Source organism: Taudactylus pleione, unplaced genomic scaffold, assembly GCF_031769625.1.
Source record: "Taudactylus pleione unplaced genomic scaffold, aTauple2 ptg000015l, whole genome shotgun sequence".
NCBI classification, from domain to species: domain Eukaryota; kingdom Metazoa; phylum Chordata; class Amphibia; order Anura; family Myobatrachidae; genus Taudactylus; species Taudactylus pleione.
Genome location: NW_028284417.1, coordinates 19,418,774 through 19,434,149, shown reverse-complemented (window position 1 = coordinate 19,434,149; position 15,376 = coordinate 19,418,774). Strand labels below are relative to the sequence as shown.

Below are 15,376 nucleotides of genomic sequence, written 5' to 3'. Positions count from 1 at the left end.
GTAGGCCACTGTTGAACCCGAATCGGTTCAGTCCGACAGTGTCACACCATGAAGCCTGTGTTAGGCGAGAGTGAGGGCCCAAGCCAGCCTAAAGTTCCAACAAGTTAATGGGCAGGGCGGAAGCGACAGACGTCCAACAGCCCCAACAGGAGTGCGGACCGGTCACCGGACCTCAGAGACTGGCATCCGTAGTAAGGATTAACCTAGATGAGATGGCCATAACCACCCAGATAGAGACAGACATCTCCGGAGAGGACATCTCTAAACAGTGATCCGATGGAAAAAAATGCTCCATCTGGAGAGGATCAGTCTTTGCAAAGTTCTGGAATGGAACTGAGCATATACCACCCTTCCGAAGGTAGACACCCTGGATTCAAGAACCCACATGACAGTGTATAGACACTTGTCGACTGTGGAGGAATCTGCACACTCGTAGTTAAAGAGTGAAGATCTTGTCTGATGTCAGAAAAGATTCTCCGATTCTGAGAATCCAGCAGGGCTCCCAGATGAATCATATCCTGTGAGGAATTCAGGGAGGACTATTTCCCAGTTGATTAGCCCTTCGTGCTAGTGAAAGGAAGCAATGGATAACCGGAAATGGCTTAAAAGAACCCTGGAGATCCTGTAAAGAACAGGAGGTCGTCTGGATACGGGAGCAGTCAGATACCCTGAACAGGTGGACCGTCATAAAAGCCATAAATCTGGTAAACCCCGGTGGGGCTGTGGATAGTCCAAAGGGCAGAGCCTGAAAACTGGAAGAGTTGCTGTGGCACAGCAAACATGAGCTACCGTTGATGAGAGGGCTCTATAGGTACCTGTAGGTACGTTCCTGAATAACCAGTGATACCATAAAAGTCCCCAGGATCCATAGCTTGGATGATGGAGCGTAGGGGTACTCTCCTGAACCTAGGCACCCTTAGGAATTGGTTCAGGGATTTCAGATAGAGGATAGGCCAATGAGGACCATTCGACCTCTGCACCAGAAAGTAGAATAACCAGTCCCTCACTGAGATAGCGGGGCTGGTGTAACAGATGTAGTCCGAGGCCTCGTAGTGGGAGTAGCTGAAGGCGGAAACTTGCCTAGTGAAACTGCCAAAGTTGCTAGAATCTTGTAAAGATCAGGACCAAACAAGATCTCCCCAAAATAGTGTAACCATTTTAAGGCCTATCTTGGAGTCTACCTCTGCCGTCCTTGAGCACAGCCATAGAGTATGGTGGGGGACACAGTCGCAGCCGAAACCCTGAAGAGTAGGAGACCGGCATCCAATGTTGTTGCCCCAACATATGAAACTGCATTTTTAAATGTGAGCGACAAAAGGCATTTAATCCCCAAAAGTTTTTGAGGGAAAAAAGCTCTACAAATGCAGCGGCCCAGCACTCATTATCCACCCCTGCGATAGCCATGGTTGGACAGGCAACAGCCCCTGAAAAGCGTGTATATTGATTTCAGGCAAAGTTACCACATATGGGCCCTCATTCAGAGGCGGTCGGAGGATGCAAGCGGTCGCTCAGAAACTGGGCGGCCGCTTGCTTCCTGACCGCCCGCCTCTGTTTCGGTCGTTAGGCTGTGGGTTAACACCCACAGCTCTAACGACCGCTAGGGAAATGGTCGCGATGGTCATTGACCATCGCGACCATCGGGGCTTACGACGAGACCCTAGGGTAGGGTCTCACTTGTCGTAAGCCCCGGAGAGCTTCTGGCTCTGTCAGAGCCGGAAGCTCTCCACCGACATCACTAGTGATGTCAGTGGGGCCTCCCCCAAACGGCAGGCGTTCCCATGGGAACGCCTCCGTTTGGGCTGCCACCCCCCCCCCGGCCCGCCTTCCAAACGGGGCGAGCTCTCAATCAACATCGACAGCTCGCCCCCTTTGGAAAGAGACCCGCTACGACCGGCGCTGTCGGTCGTAGTGGGTCTCACGCATGCGCACGAAGGAGCCGGCTCCCTCGTGCACATGCGCACTAGACAAACATTGAGGCGGCCGTGCGGTCGTAGACCGTACGGCCGCCTCTGAATAAAGCCCATGGTGCCGTAGAATCCATCCGGGCAAGGACGGGAGGCGTAGTAGCGCTCTTAATCATACAAATAACATGAGGATCCACCCCAGGAGGTGATTCCTATTACTTGCAACGACCCTCAGGGAATGGGAAATATGAGGCCCAACGTTCTTGTGATACCTCTTATCCGGCCATAGTCCGACCTCCGCCATGTGATTCACCTACTGGTCAGAGAGGGGGAAAACAGCCGAAGACACTATAATTGCTTAAACTGAGGGTGTTTTTGATTTTAGGTGCAGGTTCAACATCCTCTGTAACCAGGATGGACATGACCAACAGCACCAAAGCAGGGATAAAAAAAATACATGATCTAGGCACCCCCTCGTGTGAGGAGTCCGACACCTCATCCAGTGCACCCTTGGCTGACGAACTGTGTTAGACAGCAGTGCAAACTGGGCAGTAACCACAGGGCGTTTATTACGCCATTTTGTGTCCCGTAGAAACCACAACCACCCAGGGTGGCCGTTGTGGTAGTCCCTGCCAGGGAAATGACAGACTGTTACCTGAGGGAATATTAAAAACCCCGGTAGGGAGCGTAGTCTGTGTCACAGGGGTAATTGCAAGAACTGCGAGATACCCTGAGAGGGAAGGGTAGTATGTTGAAGCAACCCAAAAAGGTTACAACTATGGGGGCAGCCAGGCGATCCACAAGGGAGGTCAGTGTCTTGAGAAACAAACTGCCCCAGGGGGATTCTGAAAGGAGTTCAGAACCTCATACCTAACCCTTTCCAAGTCAAATCCTCCGCATTCACACCTGCAGCACATGACAGGCGGGATAGCAAAAAATGGTCAGACATATTCGACTAACACTGCGCTGTACTGGTCCTGACTAACGCGAAGATTAGCTGCAGGGACCCATTATCAGCGTATGCAACACACAGTTCCATCTAAAATATGGCAACGTGCAGCACGCAACAGTATGTGACCGATCTCACAAATATTGACAAGTATATATATATATATATATATATATTATATATATATGTGAGGTCTCAGAACCACCATAGATACACCTGTATTAGAGCAGATAGAAAGAAAGGGGATAGATATATACTGACAGGTGAGAGAAAAAACACAGACAGACAGCACTAGCATAAGTCACATACAATGCAGAAATATATTATATATATATATATATATATATATATATATATAATTCAACTGCCCAGGTTCAGTGTCTGGGAAGGCTATAGCGCTGTGTACACTGACCTAATGGTGAGGTACGCAGGGGGACTGGACCAGCTGCCATCCTGAGAGATTTCTGCTGCAGCACAGAGAGAAAATGGCCGCTGGAGACATCAGAGGAAGCGTGGCCCGCGGAGGAAGCAGCTCAGCGACGCCAGACTATAGACACTGAAAGGCGCTTTGAGCTGAGGGGAGGAGCCGCTACAACAGGTAAGGCTTCCTCCCCTGGCCGGCTAATAATCCCCGGGACACCGGCTCCCAGCGCCGATCGTGAAGTCCCTGGTGGTCTAGTGAACACGCGGGGTGTGCCTCCGTGTAGGTGGAGCCCGCCGCCACTGCCAGCGCCTCCGGTCTGTCCCCAGAGACCGGAGGCATTGGACTGCATTTTAAATGCGTGGATCACTGCAAGCAGTGACCCGCGACCTTACCTGCTCCCCGTCGATCCGGCAGCAGTCCTGGGCGCCCGCAGAATCCAGCTAGTACAGACTCTAGGGTCCCGCTGAGATCCCCAGATCTGTACTAGCGTCTCAGCGCCGGCGGGGTGACGGAGCAGCAGCTAGGATGTCCTATGGACAGTCCGACGCTGCCGCTCTGAGGAGTCCAAAAGTAAATTAAAAACCTATGAACTCATAAAAATAAAATAAGCTTAGGGGCTGCTAATCAGCCCCCCCTGCAATAACGGTGACCCGACTCCGGCTGGGTAGCAACTTAAACTGAGGTGCCTCTGGATTGGGGGTGGGGTTATAGGGAGAGTGGGCCCAGTGCATCCTGGGAGCTGAAAGAGTGGTGCCCGGATTTGGTTCCCAACCTATACCCCAAGGTCAACCCTGTGGACCCCCTATGGACCCTGAAGTAGAAAAAGTGTTATAACCTTCGGCGCCTGTGTCCTGTCTTTTTTTTTTTAAATATTTTTCACAGTGGGGGTACAGGTGCCAGCGGCTGCTGGCACTTGTGGTTTTACACGTGTCACAGGGCAGACTTGCTGGGACCTGTAGTCCCAATGTGAAAAATAATACTATTTACTACGGGCAGCACAGACGGTGTAATGGTTAGCGTTACTGCCTCACAGCACTGAGGTCCTGGGTTCGATTCCCACCACGGTCCTAACTGCGTGGGTTTCCTTCGGGTACTCCGGTTTCCTCCCACACTCCAAAAATATACTGGTAGGTAGGTTAATTGGCTCCCCAACAACATTGACCACAGTGTGTATGTGTGTGAGCATGTGGTAGGTAATATAGAGTGTAAGCTCCAATGGGGCAGGGACTGATGTGAATGGCAAGATATTCTCTGTAAAGCGCTGCGGAATATGTGTGCGCTATATAAATAACTGGTAATAATAATAATATTTAACTCATTACCCTTGCACTCACTACATCCATGGGTACAGGGAAGAACCCTGTAGTTGATCTTCGGAAGGGAGAGGGGCATTTTATTTTTGGGGTCACTACATTCTGAAAATTGCCAGCCCTGGGCTGACCAGTTTGGGCTGGTGAATGCTCTGGCAGGTAGACCTTATGCTGTGTATCTCTCCCTGCTGTGGAATTACCACCCCGGCTGAATGGTTCCGCTCCTGGTTATAGGAAAATAGGGGGAACCACATGTCAGTTTCCCCACAATTTTTCAGTACCAGAACAGGCTCAGAGGTCAAGGGCTGGTTATGCTTTTTTTTTTTGGGGGGGTCGGGGGTAGACCCCATGCCATTTTTAACTGAATTTTTAACCCTTTACAACACCTACAGCCCAGAAGCACTGCACAGGCCATCATCCCAAGTTTGCTCCATGTTCGATGTAAATCCCCATGTCCCCATGTTGTATTCCCGTCTATGGGAAGAACTTGCGAGTTGGTTCGATGGTGTATTGACTTCTATTGTGTGTTCGGCCGTGTTTTGCAAATAGAATAGTTTTTTTATACCAGTGTTTGCGTTTAGTAAATCTGTGTTTCAAAATCAGGGGAAACTCTGGTGTGAATGCAATCTCAGCAAGACACAATTCTTAGTAAATACAGGTTGAGTCTCCCATATCCGTAATTCTATTATCGGAAATATTCCAAAAACCGAAGTATTTTGTAGCTGCGGTGACGTCATGACATGACCTGGCATCATGACGTCACAGATCAATGACCAATCACTAGCGGCGTGGGTGTGGTCTATACGCCGCGCTCCCCCCACTGCAGCGCAAGGCAGGCACTTTGTGACACCGCCGGACTCCCCCGCAGCACCTGACGGACCCTATTGCTACACACGCCGGCCCCCAGTAACACCCGCAGGACCCACCCCCACCGCACATGCCAGGACTCACATGACACCTGCCAAACTCCACCCGACGGTCACCAGACACCCCTGCAGCACAAGCCATGCCTCCTGTGACACTCACCGGACACCACGCAGCACACGCCAGGCCTCATGTAACACCTGCCGGACCCCTCCACTGCACACACCAGGCCTCCTGTGACATCTCTAGACCCCGCACCGCAAGGTATTCTGAAAACCGAAATTATCCAAAATCCGAAATGCTCCTGGTCCCGAGCATTTCAGATATGGCAGACTCAACCTGTATACCCTACATCGGAATTAGGGCTGATAGTGGAAGTAGCAGAGGGCGGCAGGTGAAGGCTCGAATGATTGCCTGTTGTTCATCACTGGTCTTTAAAATGTAACAAAACTTTAAAATTTAAATAAAAAAAAAATTACCAGTACAACAGCGGGTTAACTTAAAGTAAAATAATTTGGTCTTTGAATGCAGAATGGAGTAATTTTCTGTATGCTCATCTCCATGACTTCAGACAATAATATTGGATTTGTGGTTTAATGAAAAAGCAGAAGACTAAATTGTGAGTCTCAATTATAGTTTGCAGAATCGGAAAATTGAAGTTCAATAACTCAGATTTCTATAATAACATGTTCTATTTTCCATGAGAAATTATATGAATTGCTTCTCTTTATTCACCTGCTGCATTGCAGACCAACGCTTTTATCCTATAGAGTAATCTCTACAGTTATCTATATAATGGACAAGATGTTGCTACAAAATGTTCTTTAACCCTGCATTCAGCAGTTTCAATCCATGAAGCACATACAATTTCTAAATATCTTTAATGTAGAACATGGTAAAAATGTTAACGAATCATTAAAATACCTGCACAACTTCATGTGTGAACTGTATGCTGGAGACTGAAAATGTAATTGTATTTTTTTAATTTATTATTTAGGACTTTATTGCACTGGTATTAGTAAATTAGTAAGTTCCTTTCTGATTCACCAATAGTTCACAGAGCTATATGGCTTGTGTTGATTATTAAAAGGCTCTGGACAGAGATTAGCTAGATATAAAAGTTATACATGCAAACAAATATATAGATAGAAGTTTCTGAAAGTTCATAAATTGTTCAGCTCTATTATAAAAATCATACCCAGTGTTACAATGAGGTGCACCTGGCCTTAACTGAAACCTGTTTTAATTAACAGGTACACAATAATAAGTTCTCAAATGGTAAAGAGACAGCTCCCCATGGTGCAGTGATTCATACTGCTTTTATACCTAAATTCCGGGTCTGATCCGGAGCTTGGAACAGGGTTCCAAACCGGATCAGACACGGAATTTAGCCGGCGCCAACCCAGGATATTCCCGAGTCAGCGCCGTGCACACCGGAGCCGGGTCTGCAGTGACCCGGCTTTTCCGGCGTGGAAGTGGACGATTGGCGATGACGTCATCTCCAAGTGCCACTGAAGCCAGCATGCGGCGCGCTCCAGGTCATCATGACCCGGATCACGCCGTTTATATTGCAGGGTTTCACGGGTCATTCTTGTGTTAAACCCTGCATGTTACCTGGGTTGGATTGCCCTGGAATCCAACCCTGTCCCCTTTTACACCAGGGAGCTACCCGGGTTAACCCTGCAATAACCCGGGTTTTAGCTCTGGTGTAAAAGGGGTTTTAGATGGTTTGCATATGTTCACAATCATCACTAGTACAAATCTCTGTCAAGTTTTCATTATATTTATCCTCTTTATGAATTCTATGTATGTGTTGCAGTATACAGTTCTCCTATTTCCTAGACCAACACAGCAGGTGTAGTCATTACTCACTGACACAATTTAAAAGATCCACAAGTGGAGCTAATTATCACTTGTGATTCTGTGAGGAGACCTGGTAAACAAGCACTGTTTGAGGTCCTGAGGACCGAGTTTGAGAACCTGTGTCCTAGACATTACCATATCCTCCACCTACATCCGATTTAGAATTGCACATTCAAGAACAAAGTTCTAAATTGTTAATGTTTTATTATTTTACGTATACGCATGTTATAATTTTTTTTCAAGTTCATTTTTAAAAATGTATTACTCTATGTATGTGTTTTTGATTATATGTTGTTTTGCTGTGAGCATATGACCAATATATTGTGGAAGAATGTTAAAAAATATATAATAGTCAGACATCTGGAACAAAAGCATATATGGCATCCCTAAAATAAATTTTCATGCTTCCATCATCAACTTCAAGAATTGAGTGTCAACTTGCTGCCAAATACATCCTACCCCTTGATAGGTGTCATTGTAAGAAGATAATAAATCTTATTTCTTCCACCTGACAGTGGTTTTAATGTTATGGCTCATCGGTGTGTGTATGTGTGGACCAACTATCAGTCATACTGTCCCAACATCAGTTGTAAGATGGCTGGGCTGGAGGAAACCTGGTCAAACATTGAGGTGTGTAGTGTAATCAGTGCATGTTTCTAGTCAATTTCCTCACCAAGGGAGATGCTGTGAATACTATGACACATTGAGCAGGTTGTGAAGGGCAATTTGTCAAAAACAACCTGGGTTGCCAGATAACCGCTTACTAAAATATGGGTCATTGCAGACATTAAAGTTTAAAAAGGTGAAATAAGGAGCAACAGTCGTGTAACTATGCTACCAACGGGCGTCTTTTTTTTTTTCCAAAAATGTGTATGGTGCATACACAGGGTCAGATCTGTCAGATGAACGATTTTACCAATGACTTGAATGATTGAAGACAGTATTAAAATAGAGATCGTCAAAATCTGACTGCAAACACAGACGATGTCAGATAGCGTTATCTGACATGTGGGAATGCGCATCGTTCATCGTTGCAGGCCCACATGTCAGATTTTCTTTCAGATATGATCGATTTTTAAAAAATCGTTATCGTTCGTATGGGACAACAAATCTGACCGTGTGTATGCACCATTAGTTGCAATGCGATGCGCATAGGACGCACCAGAAGCTTGCACTGATTAATATGATATGTGACACTTACTGTACATATCTGTGTGCAGCTGAGTCTCTAAATCTGTATACAATGTGCTACAAAGCAGCGGCTATTTCCACGCAAAGTTCAGTTGTGCTTCGTATACAGACTCAGTCTCACACAAATATACTAGTGTCACATATCAAATTTATCAGTGCTGTCTCCTGGTGTGTCCTAGTCGTATCGCTTTGCAACTAAGACGCATTTGACTAATTTTCTGCAAAAAAGACGAGTCGATGCTAGAGTCGAACAGGCCCGGACGGGCTCACTCGTGCCAGGCATTTTGCGTTGTGTGGCATATTGAGGCTAGATGTGTAAAGGCAAATTTAGACAGCTTATTTACACTGTGTCCAACTGTTTTTTTTTTAATTTTGGAAAAGAGGGGGGGGGGGGCATATGAATTATTTTGGCATAACATTTAATCGTTCAGAGCTTGTAAAGGGATTGCTTTGACTTGTGGTGTGGACTTTCTGATAGCACTTGGTTAGGATTCTGGCATTGCATCGACATTACAAAGGCCATGCAAATAAGCATAAATTCAACAGTACCTGCATCCCCCAGAAGAACAGGTATAAAAATCAAATAGAACAAAAGGTCTTTATAGTAAATAAGCTATCCCCATTGCCCCATAAAAATAATTTGGAATAGGATGGAAAATCTGAATACTTACACTAAATTTGATGATGTCATATATCAAATATCGAGGTACCTCTTGCCCGTTCACTTTGTCAATGATCATTTCCTTGCAAAGATAAAAGAGAAAAAAATAGGATCATCTCACTTCAGTTTACTTTTTATCATCTCAAACTGTGAGAGGATTGTGATAACAATACATATACATATATATATATATATAGGAAAAGGATTCACCCAGGTATATTACAGCACATTGTTCATGTTAGCAGGTCTAAAGGCCTCCCATACACGGTGCGATATAGCAGCCGATCCGACAGTTTGGAACGATATCGCTGCTATATATCGTTCCCGTGTGTGGGTATGATATCAGCCAGTGCAAGCTCCCGTGGGATCGTACATTGCTCCTCCAGATATTTCTGCATGTTCAGTTGATCTGGGGGAGAGATGTACGATCCCATGCAGCGCTAGGTGGGTGGGGAAAGGGAGTGCCTGCATATCGAGCGGTTGGCCATTCGATCGCTCCGTTTGTAGGGACCGCCCAATATGTCGGTCATCGGATCGCCCGTCGCATCGCACGGTGCATATCGCACCGTTTATGGGGCCCTTTAGATCAGATGAGCAGTCTTCTTCCGAAACAAGCTTCAATGAGGCTTCCTGAGATCGGGCTGCTTAGCCTTTGCATCAAATGGCTGGACAACTTATTACGCACTAATCATCTATTCTGGCACTTGGTCCGAGCTGCATGCTTCGTGTGATTATCGCTTGAGACATGGGAACATTCTTTTTATTTATATATATATATATATATATATATATATACATATACACACACACACACACACATATATATATATATATATATATACACACACACATATATATATACATATATATACATACATACATATCCCCAGAGGGTGGCACTCCCAATTAAATATAATACACAGTTCAGGTGCCTTCTAAAAGAGTCTGACACCAGTCAGCCCAAATACAGTGATTTAATGTGTCAATTTGTTTTTATGCACAGGTCACGAGCCGCGCGTCGTCCGGGTAACCGGGGCGCTACTGATGGGCGTTCCCCTGATCTCCGAGGCTGACGCATCATCAGTTGGTGCCGGCATGGTGGTCAGGTGATGTGACGTCATGACAGGGCGACCAGATACCGGGCGGTCCAGACCTCACGTGGTGGTGTGCGAGTACTTATATGCGTCTGTTTGTATTATGTTGTTTGACCTTGATGATGGAGTATTCAAGTGGCTCTGAAACGTCGGTGACACCCCTGTGTGGAAGCCTTCATTATTGAACAGAGTGCCGCCTGCTTGGTGGGTGGGTGTGTATATAAAATATATATATATATATATATATATATATATATATATATATAATTTATTTTTTAATATCAGTTAAAATAGTTGACTAACATCATTGGCAGATGAATTAGTTAAAAAAAAAAAAAAAAAAGAAAAGTTCATGATGAATTAAAGTGATATCTGGTAAAAGTGGCTTATGCGCTCAGACAGAGTAAACTGCAAATACAGTAGGTCATTAAAAGGTAAGCTGGTACAGCATGCACACTGTATAGCTGAACAGATCAAACGGATACAGGTTGCCTACAATTACTCTAGGAGATTACACGACCAGAGAATTCTTTGTCACAGTATAAGAATATGGGGTATACAAATCGGGAAGCCGGCTACCGTAATCGGCTTCCCGACTGCTTTATCCCGACGTGGGATAAATGAGCGGCGTGTATATCTAGACGCCGCTCATTTCCCCAACGCCGGGAGACAGGCGCCCGGCATCCCAATCGAGCGGATGCCGGGCGCCGCAAGCGGACAGCCGCGTGGGGGGGAGGGTTAGGTTTAGGGCACCCAGGGGGGACTTAGGGTTAGGCACATCCCCCGGGAGGGTTAGGCACCCCCCCGGGGGACTTAGGTTTAGGCAGCGGGGAAGGGGGGTGGATTAGGGTTAGGGTTAGGCACAGGGGGGGGGAGGTTAGGGTTAGGCACCCCTAAGGAGGGTTAGGTTAGATTAGTTGATAATTACCTTACCACGATCGGGATTTCCAGCGCTGTCGGGCTTCCGCTGCCGAGATCTGCTGTTTTGTTGGGCTGCCGCTGCCGGGATTCGAACTCCCGACCATGCAGCAGCCGGGATATCATACAGATTCCGAATATGGGGTGTGACTTAAAGCACTGCATGAACTAGTTTCTACAGGTCATAAACTTATATTAGAAATATTAATTTCCAAAACCCATATTACGACAGAAGCTTACATATCACAGAAACAAACTTTAATAGTCACATATTGCCAGTCAGAAGACAAAGACCGATCATCTCTCTTTCCTGCAAAGCCTCATTTAGATCCATATCCCAGAGTTACTATTTGTCTTCTTGTAGCTGGACTTGTGCATCATTCAAGTAGCTGACATTTAACAATGGATTCCATAAAACTCACAGCTAAATGTCTCTGTTTTACCTCGTCGTAACCTTAATATAATGTTCATCATCATGCTGGAGCAATAAAAAGATTGCTATCTTTAAATTTAAAGACACATAAAACAGGTAAATCATATGCGAAGCAAATGTATAAAAACAGGATTGGCTGACCAAATAACAAATATCTGTAGACACATGGGGTAAATTTACTAAAGTGAGATTTTAGAAGTGAGTTTTAAAAGTGATGTTGCCCATAGCAACCAGATTCTAGCTATTCTCTTCTAGAAGGTGCTAGTTAAATGTTAAGTAGAATCTGATTGGTTGCTATTGGCAACATCACTTTTAAAACTCACTTCTAAAAACTCTCCCTTTACTAAATTTACCCCTTACAGTAACTAACATTCGTTTGGTAAGGTCTGTGCATTGTGATTTGCTCTCTGGTTTACATGCATCTGTGTAAAACCTGTCATTTTTGCGTTGGTGAATTGTGAATGGACCTCCAATGTCTAAACATTGTAGAAATAAACCTTACAAATATAAATATGAGCATTTTCATTAAAACCTGCAGGACAGGTATAAAATGTCTCAAATAGCAGTACAAATATAATCATGAACAATTTGAAAATAAGTATAAATCATAAAAAAAAGTCTAGTTAATATAGGTACAGTATCACATAAAGGTTGCAAGTACTATGTATACTCAAACAACTTATGCACCTGATAAGTCTCCTGCTGCTGAACTGTACTACCTGCTTAGACAAACGTATAAAAAGATAAATGTGTGGCATCACTTGGTATGCGGCATGTCATTCTATGGCTAGGTACAAATAGGACTGAAAATATGACAGAATGCAGACAGAGACAACCCCCCCAGTTTGTTCACATATCTAGTTTGGAGGTTATTGTCCTTAAGTGGCTACATCACATTACACAGTGCATGGTCTTACCCCATCTAGAAGAGTATTGGTCAAATGGACTCGGAGGTCTTTTCGAAATGGGAATTCAAGATTAGATACATGAAATACTGAGTTGTCTCTGTCAATCATATATACTTCATTTTTTCCATCTATCATCATCATGTACCTAAAAAAGCAGAGACAGAAACAAGGGAATTATACATTTAACCTAACTGCGCTCTGGAAACATGTACGCTGTAAATCTGATAAATACAAATGTTAGTAGATGCATTTGTGTAAATAGTAACTCAAGTTAAATATTACGAAAGATTTTCTCTTTTGTACTAAAAATAAAAAAATACGACTGCAAATATTTTACTTGGTTTTTGTAATTTTCTTACAAAAATATGTATTTTATATCAGGGGTTCTCAACCACTATCATCAAGTACCCCCAACAGGTCAAGTTTGTCTGTGTAAACAGGAGGTATAACTACTGACCCAGCAAAATAGATTAACTCATCTGTGCATGACTAAAGAAATCACCAAACATGACCAGTTGGTGGTACTCAAGGATTAAAACCCCTGAGTTAATGTATAATAATATGCATATTCCTATTATCTAGAAAGTCTATTTTTTTTCTCTATTTAGCAAAATTCCATTCCTTTCTGTCTTATAAGTGTTAACATACTGTATGTGAAAGCCCGCTCATTACTTCTAGGCCTGACTGGGTTTGCTTAGAGGAAAATTTGGCTCAAGTCTTAAATCTGCTAAATCTGAAATACAAATAAAGTTGATACAGTACAATTCATCTTGCTATAGTGAAAAATTATATATTAAAATATTCCTATACCAAGACAGAAATATATATTTACCAACATAACCTTCTTATGTACATACACACGGTCAGATTTTCCTTCAGATCTGTACAATAACGATTTTAAAAATCGTTCATATCTGAAGGAAAATCTGACATATCTGACATGTTTGTCTGATGAATGATGAACGATGCGCGTTCCCGTTTGTCAGATAACGATATCTGACATCTGATGTGTTTGCAGTCAGATTTGGACAATTCCATTAATTTTAATACAGGCAAAAATCGTTCAATCGTTCAGATCGTTGGTAAATCGTTCATCTAACAGATCTGACCGTGTGTATGTACCATTTAGACTTTCAACTCTTTTTCCCCTACAGTTACTTTGTGGCAATTGAGTAATACAATTCAGTGTCAAATACTGTATAATTTTACCACAGATGCTACAAAATCAGTTAAAAGTTCTAGATTAAATTCAAACCAGAAACGAATATACCATTAGAGCGATAATGATATATGTAGTGCAAAGTCCCAAACATTAATTAACAATGCATGTTACCATAGTTTTATATTAGTATGCTATTATAGTGAACATTAAACCACACAACCCATTTTATTCTGGAAAAATATACACCTGACACGCATGGGTTGGCAGAAAATGTATTCTAGCACAGATCTATGACTGCTTCGTATGCTGGCTACAGCAAAAATTATAAACTATAGCATGGCATGATTAGAGCAATATTAATTGTATCAAGCCAGACTGTTTCTTCATATAGCCCGATATATCTCCATATAGTCTTTATTTCAGCACATAGCCAATATATGTTCATACAAATGCCAACATAGCTCCATAATGCCGGACATGCTACAACAAATTAAATATATATGCTGTGACCTGTCAATATATGCAAAACCTGTATACCTCCATATAGCCCCTTACATAACTTTATCGTCAATTGGAGTCAAAGACTATATGGAGTTATATTGGCAATTTTTGTAAAATGTCATTCTATATAGCAGAGGTTCCCAAACCCCGCCATTACAGTCCACGTTTTAAGAATATCTATGCTTCAGCACAGGTGACTTAATTAGGTACCTCAGTCAATGTGATTTAACCATCTGGACTAATGCTTGAATATCCTTAACACCTAGACTGTAATGGCGGAGTTTGGGAACCCCTGGTATATAGAATGCCATTTTACCACATAGCCAATATAACTCCATATAGTGTTTGAGCCAGCACATACCAAAAATACCTCCACAAAGGCTGACATGTCACCAACATACCTCCATATAGTCTAGTAACAGCCATACAACCAACATATCTCCAGATAGCTAACATACCGCATATTCTCTTACATGCCACCACATAGCAAATTTTCTGACACTATGTTCATCACAGTCTCATACTGTATGCTGACATATAGCACATACAAGGCAATATTAAGGAACATTAAAACATATAATCAAAACCCTATTCTACCAGGTGCCATGTACCCACATTATCTTCCCATGTCACTCACCCCAGTTTATATACTGTGACATTCTCTGCGTGTTGCTTTAACATTGCCTACCACTATAATTTGTCTAGAATTAATGGTGTTCTTATCGCACCAATTTTGTGTTGGCCCGATCTACAGATGACTTAGTCCTGCCACATGAATGTGGAATGGGTGGATCAGGACTGTATATATGGGAGTTATTTATGATAACTAAAACCCGCCCCTTTCCCACAGCCACTACTGTCCTCCCTGCTGTCCACTGAACTGCGGTGGAAGCCATTTGCGAGAAGGGGAGAGGAGGGAGAGTGTGACTCACATGCCCCCATTCAGAATGCTTTTGACTTAGGATATGCCATTCTATGTTATCTAGATTATGTAGGGGAGAAGATGGCTGCTGTTTGATGAGAGGCAAGATGAAGAATGTAATGAGTAGATGTTGGCGAGTTGTGTAGAAGGGAGGATGATGAGGGGGTTAATGGGACAGAGGGCATTGAGTTGGCAGTGATGACTGAGGAGAGGGAGTAAATTGGTTTGAGAAGAGAGTAGAAACATCAAGAGGCCAATACCATTAGCCTGAG

General features: G+C 43.7%; 1 protein-coding gene across 2 annotated transcripts in view; it reads right to left on the bottom strand.

Moving 5' to 3' along the window:
• The window catches only part of RNGTT (RNA guanylyltransferase and 5'-phosphatase), a 337,387-nt gene that overhangs the window by 240,259 nt on the left and 81,752 nt on the right, over positions 1 to 15,376 (bottom strand). For both annotated transcript variants that reach the window (XM_088470650.1, XM_088470640.1), the window contains exons 9-10: positions 12,529 to 12,664; positions 9,177 to 9,248 (exon numbers count right to left, since the gene is read on the bottom strand). In XM_088470650.1, the coding sequence (XP_088326776.1) occupies positions 9,177 to 9,248; positions 12,529 to 12,664 (208 nt within the window). The remainder of the gene's footprint in view (positions 1 to 9,176; positions 9,249 to 12,528; positions 12,665 to 15,376) is intronic.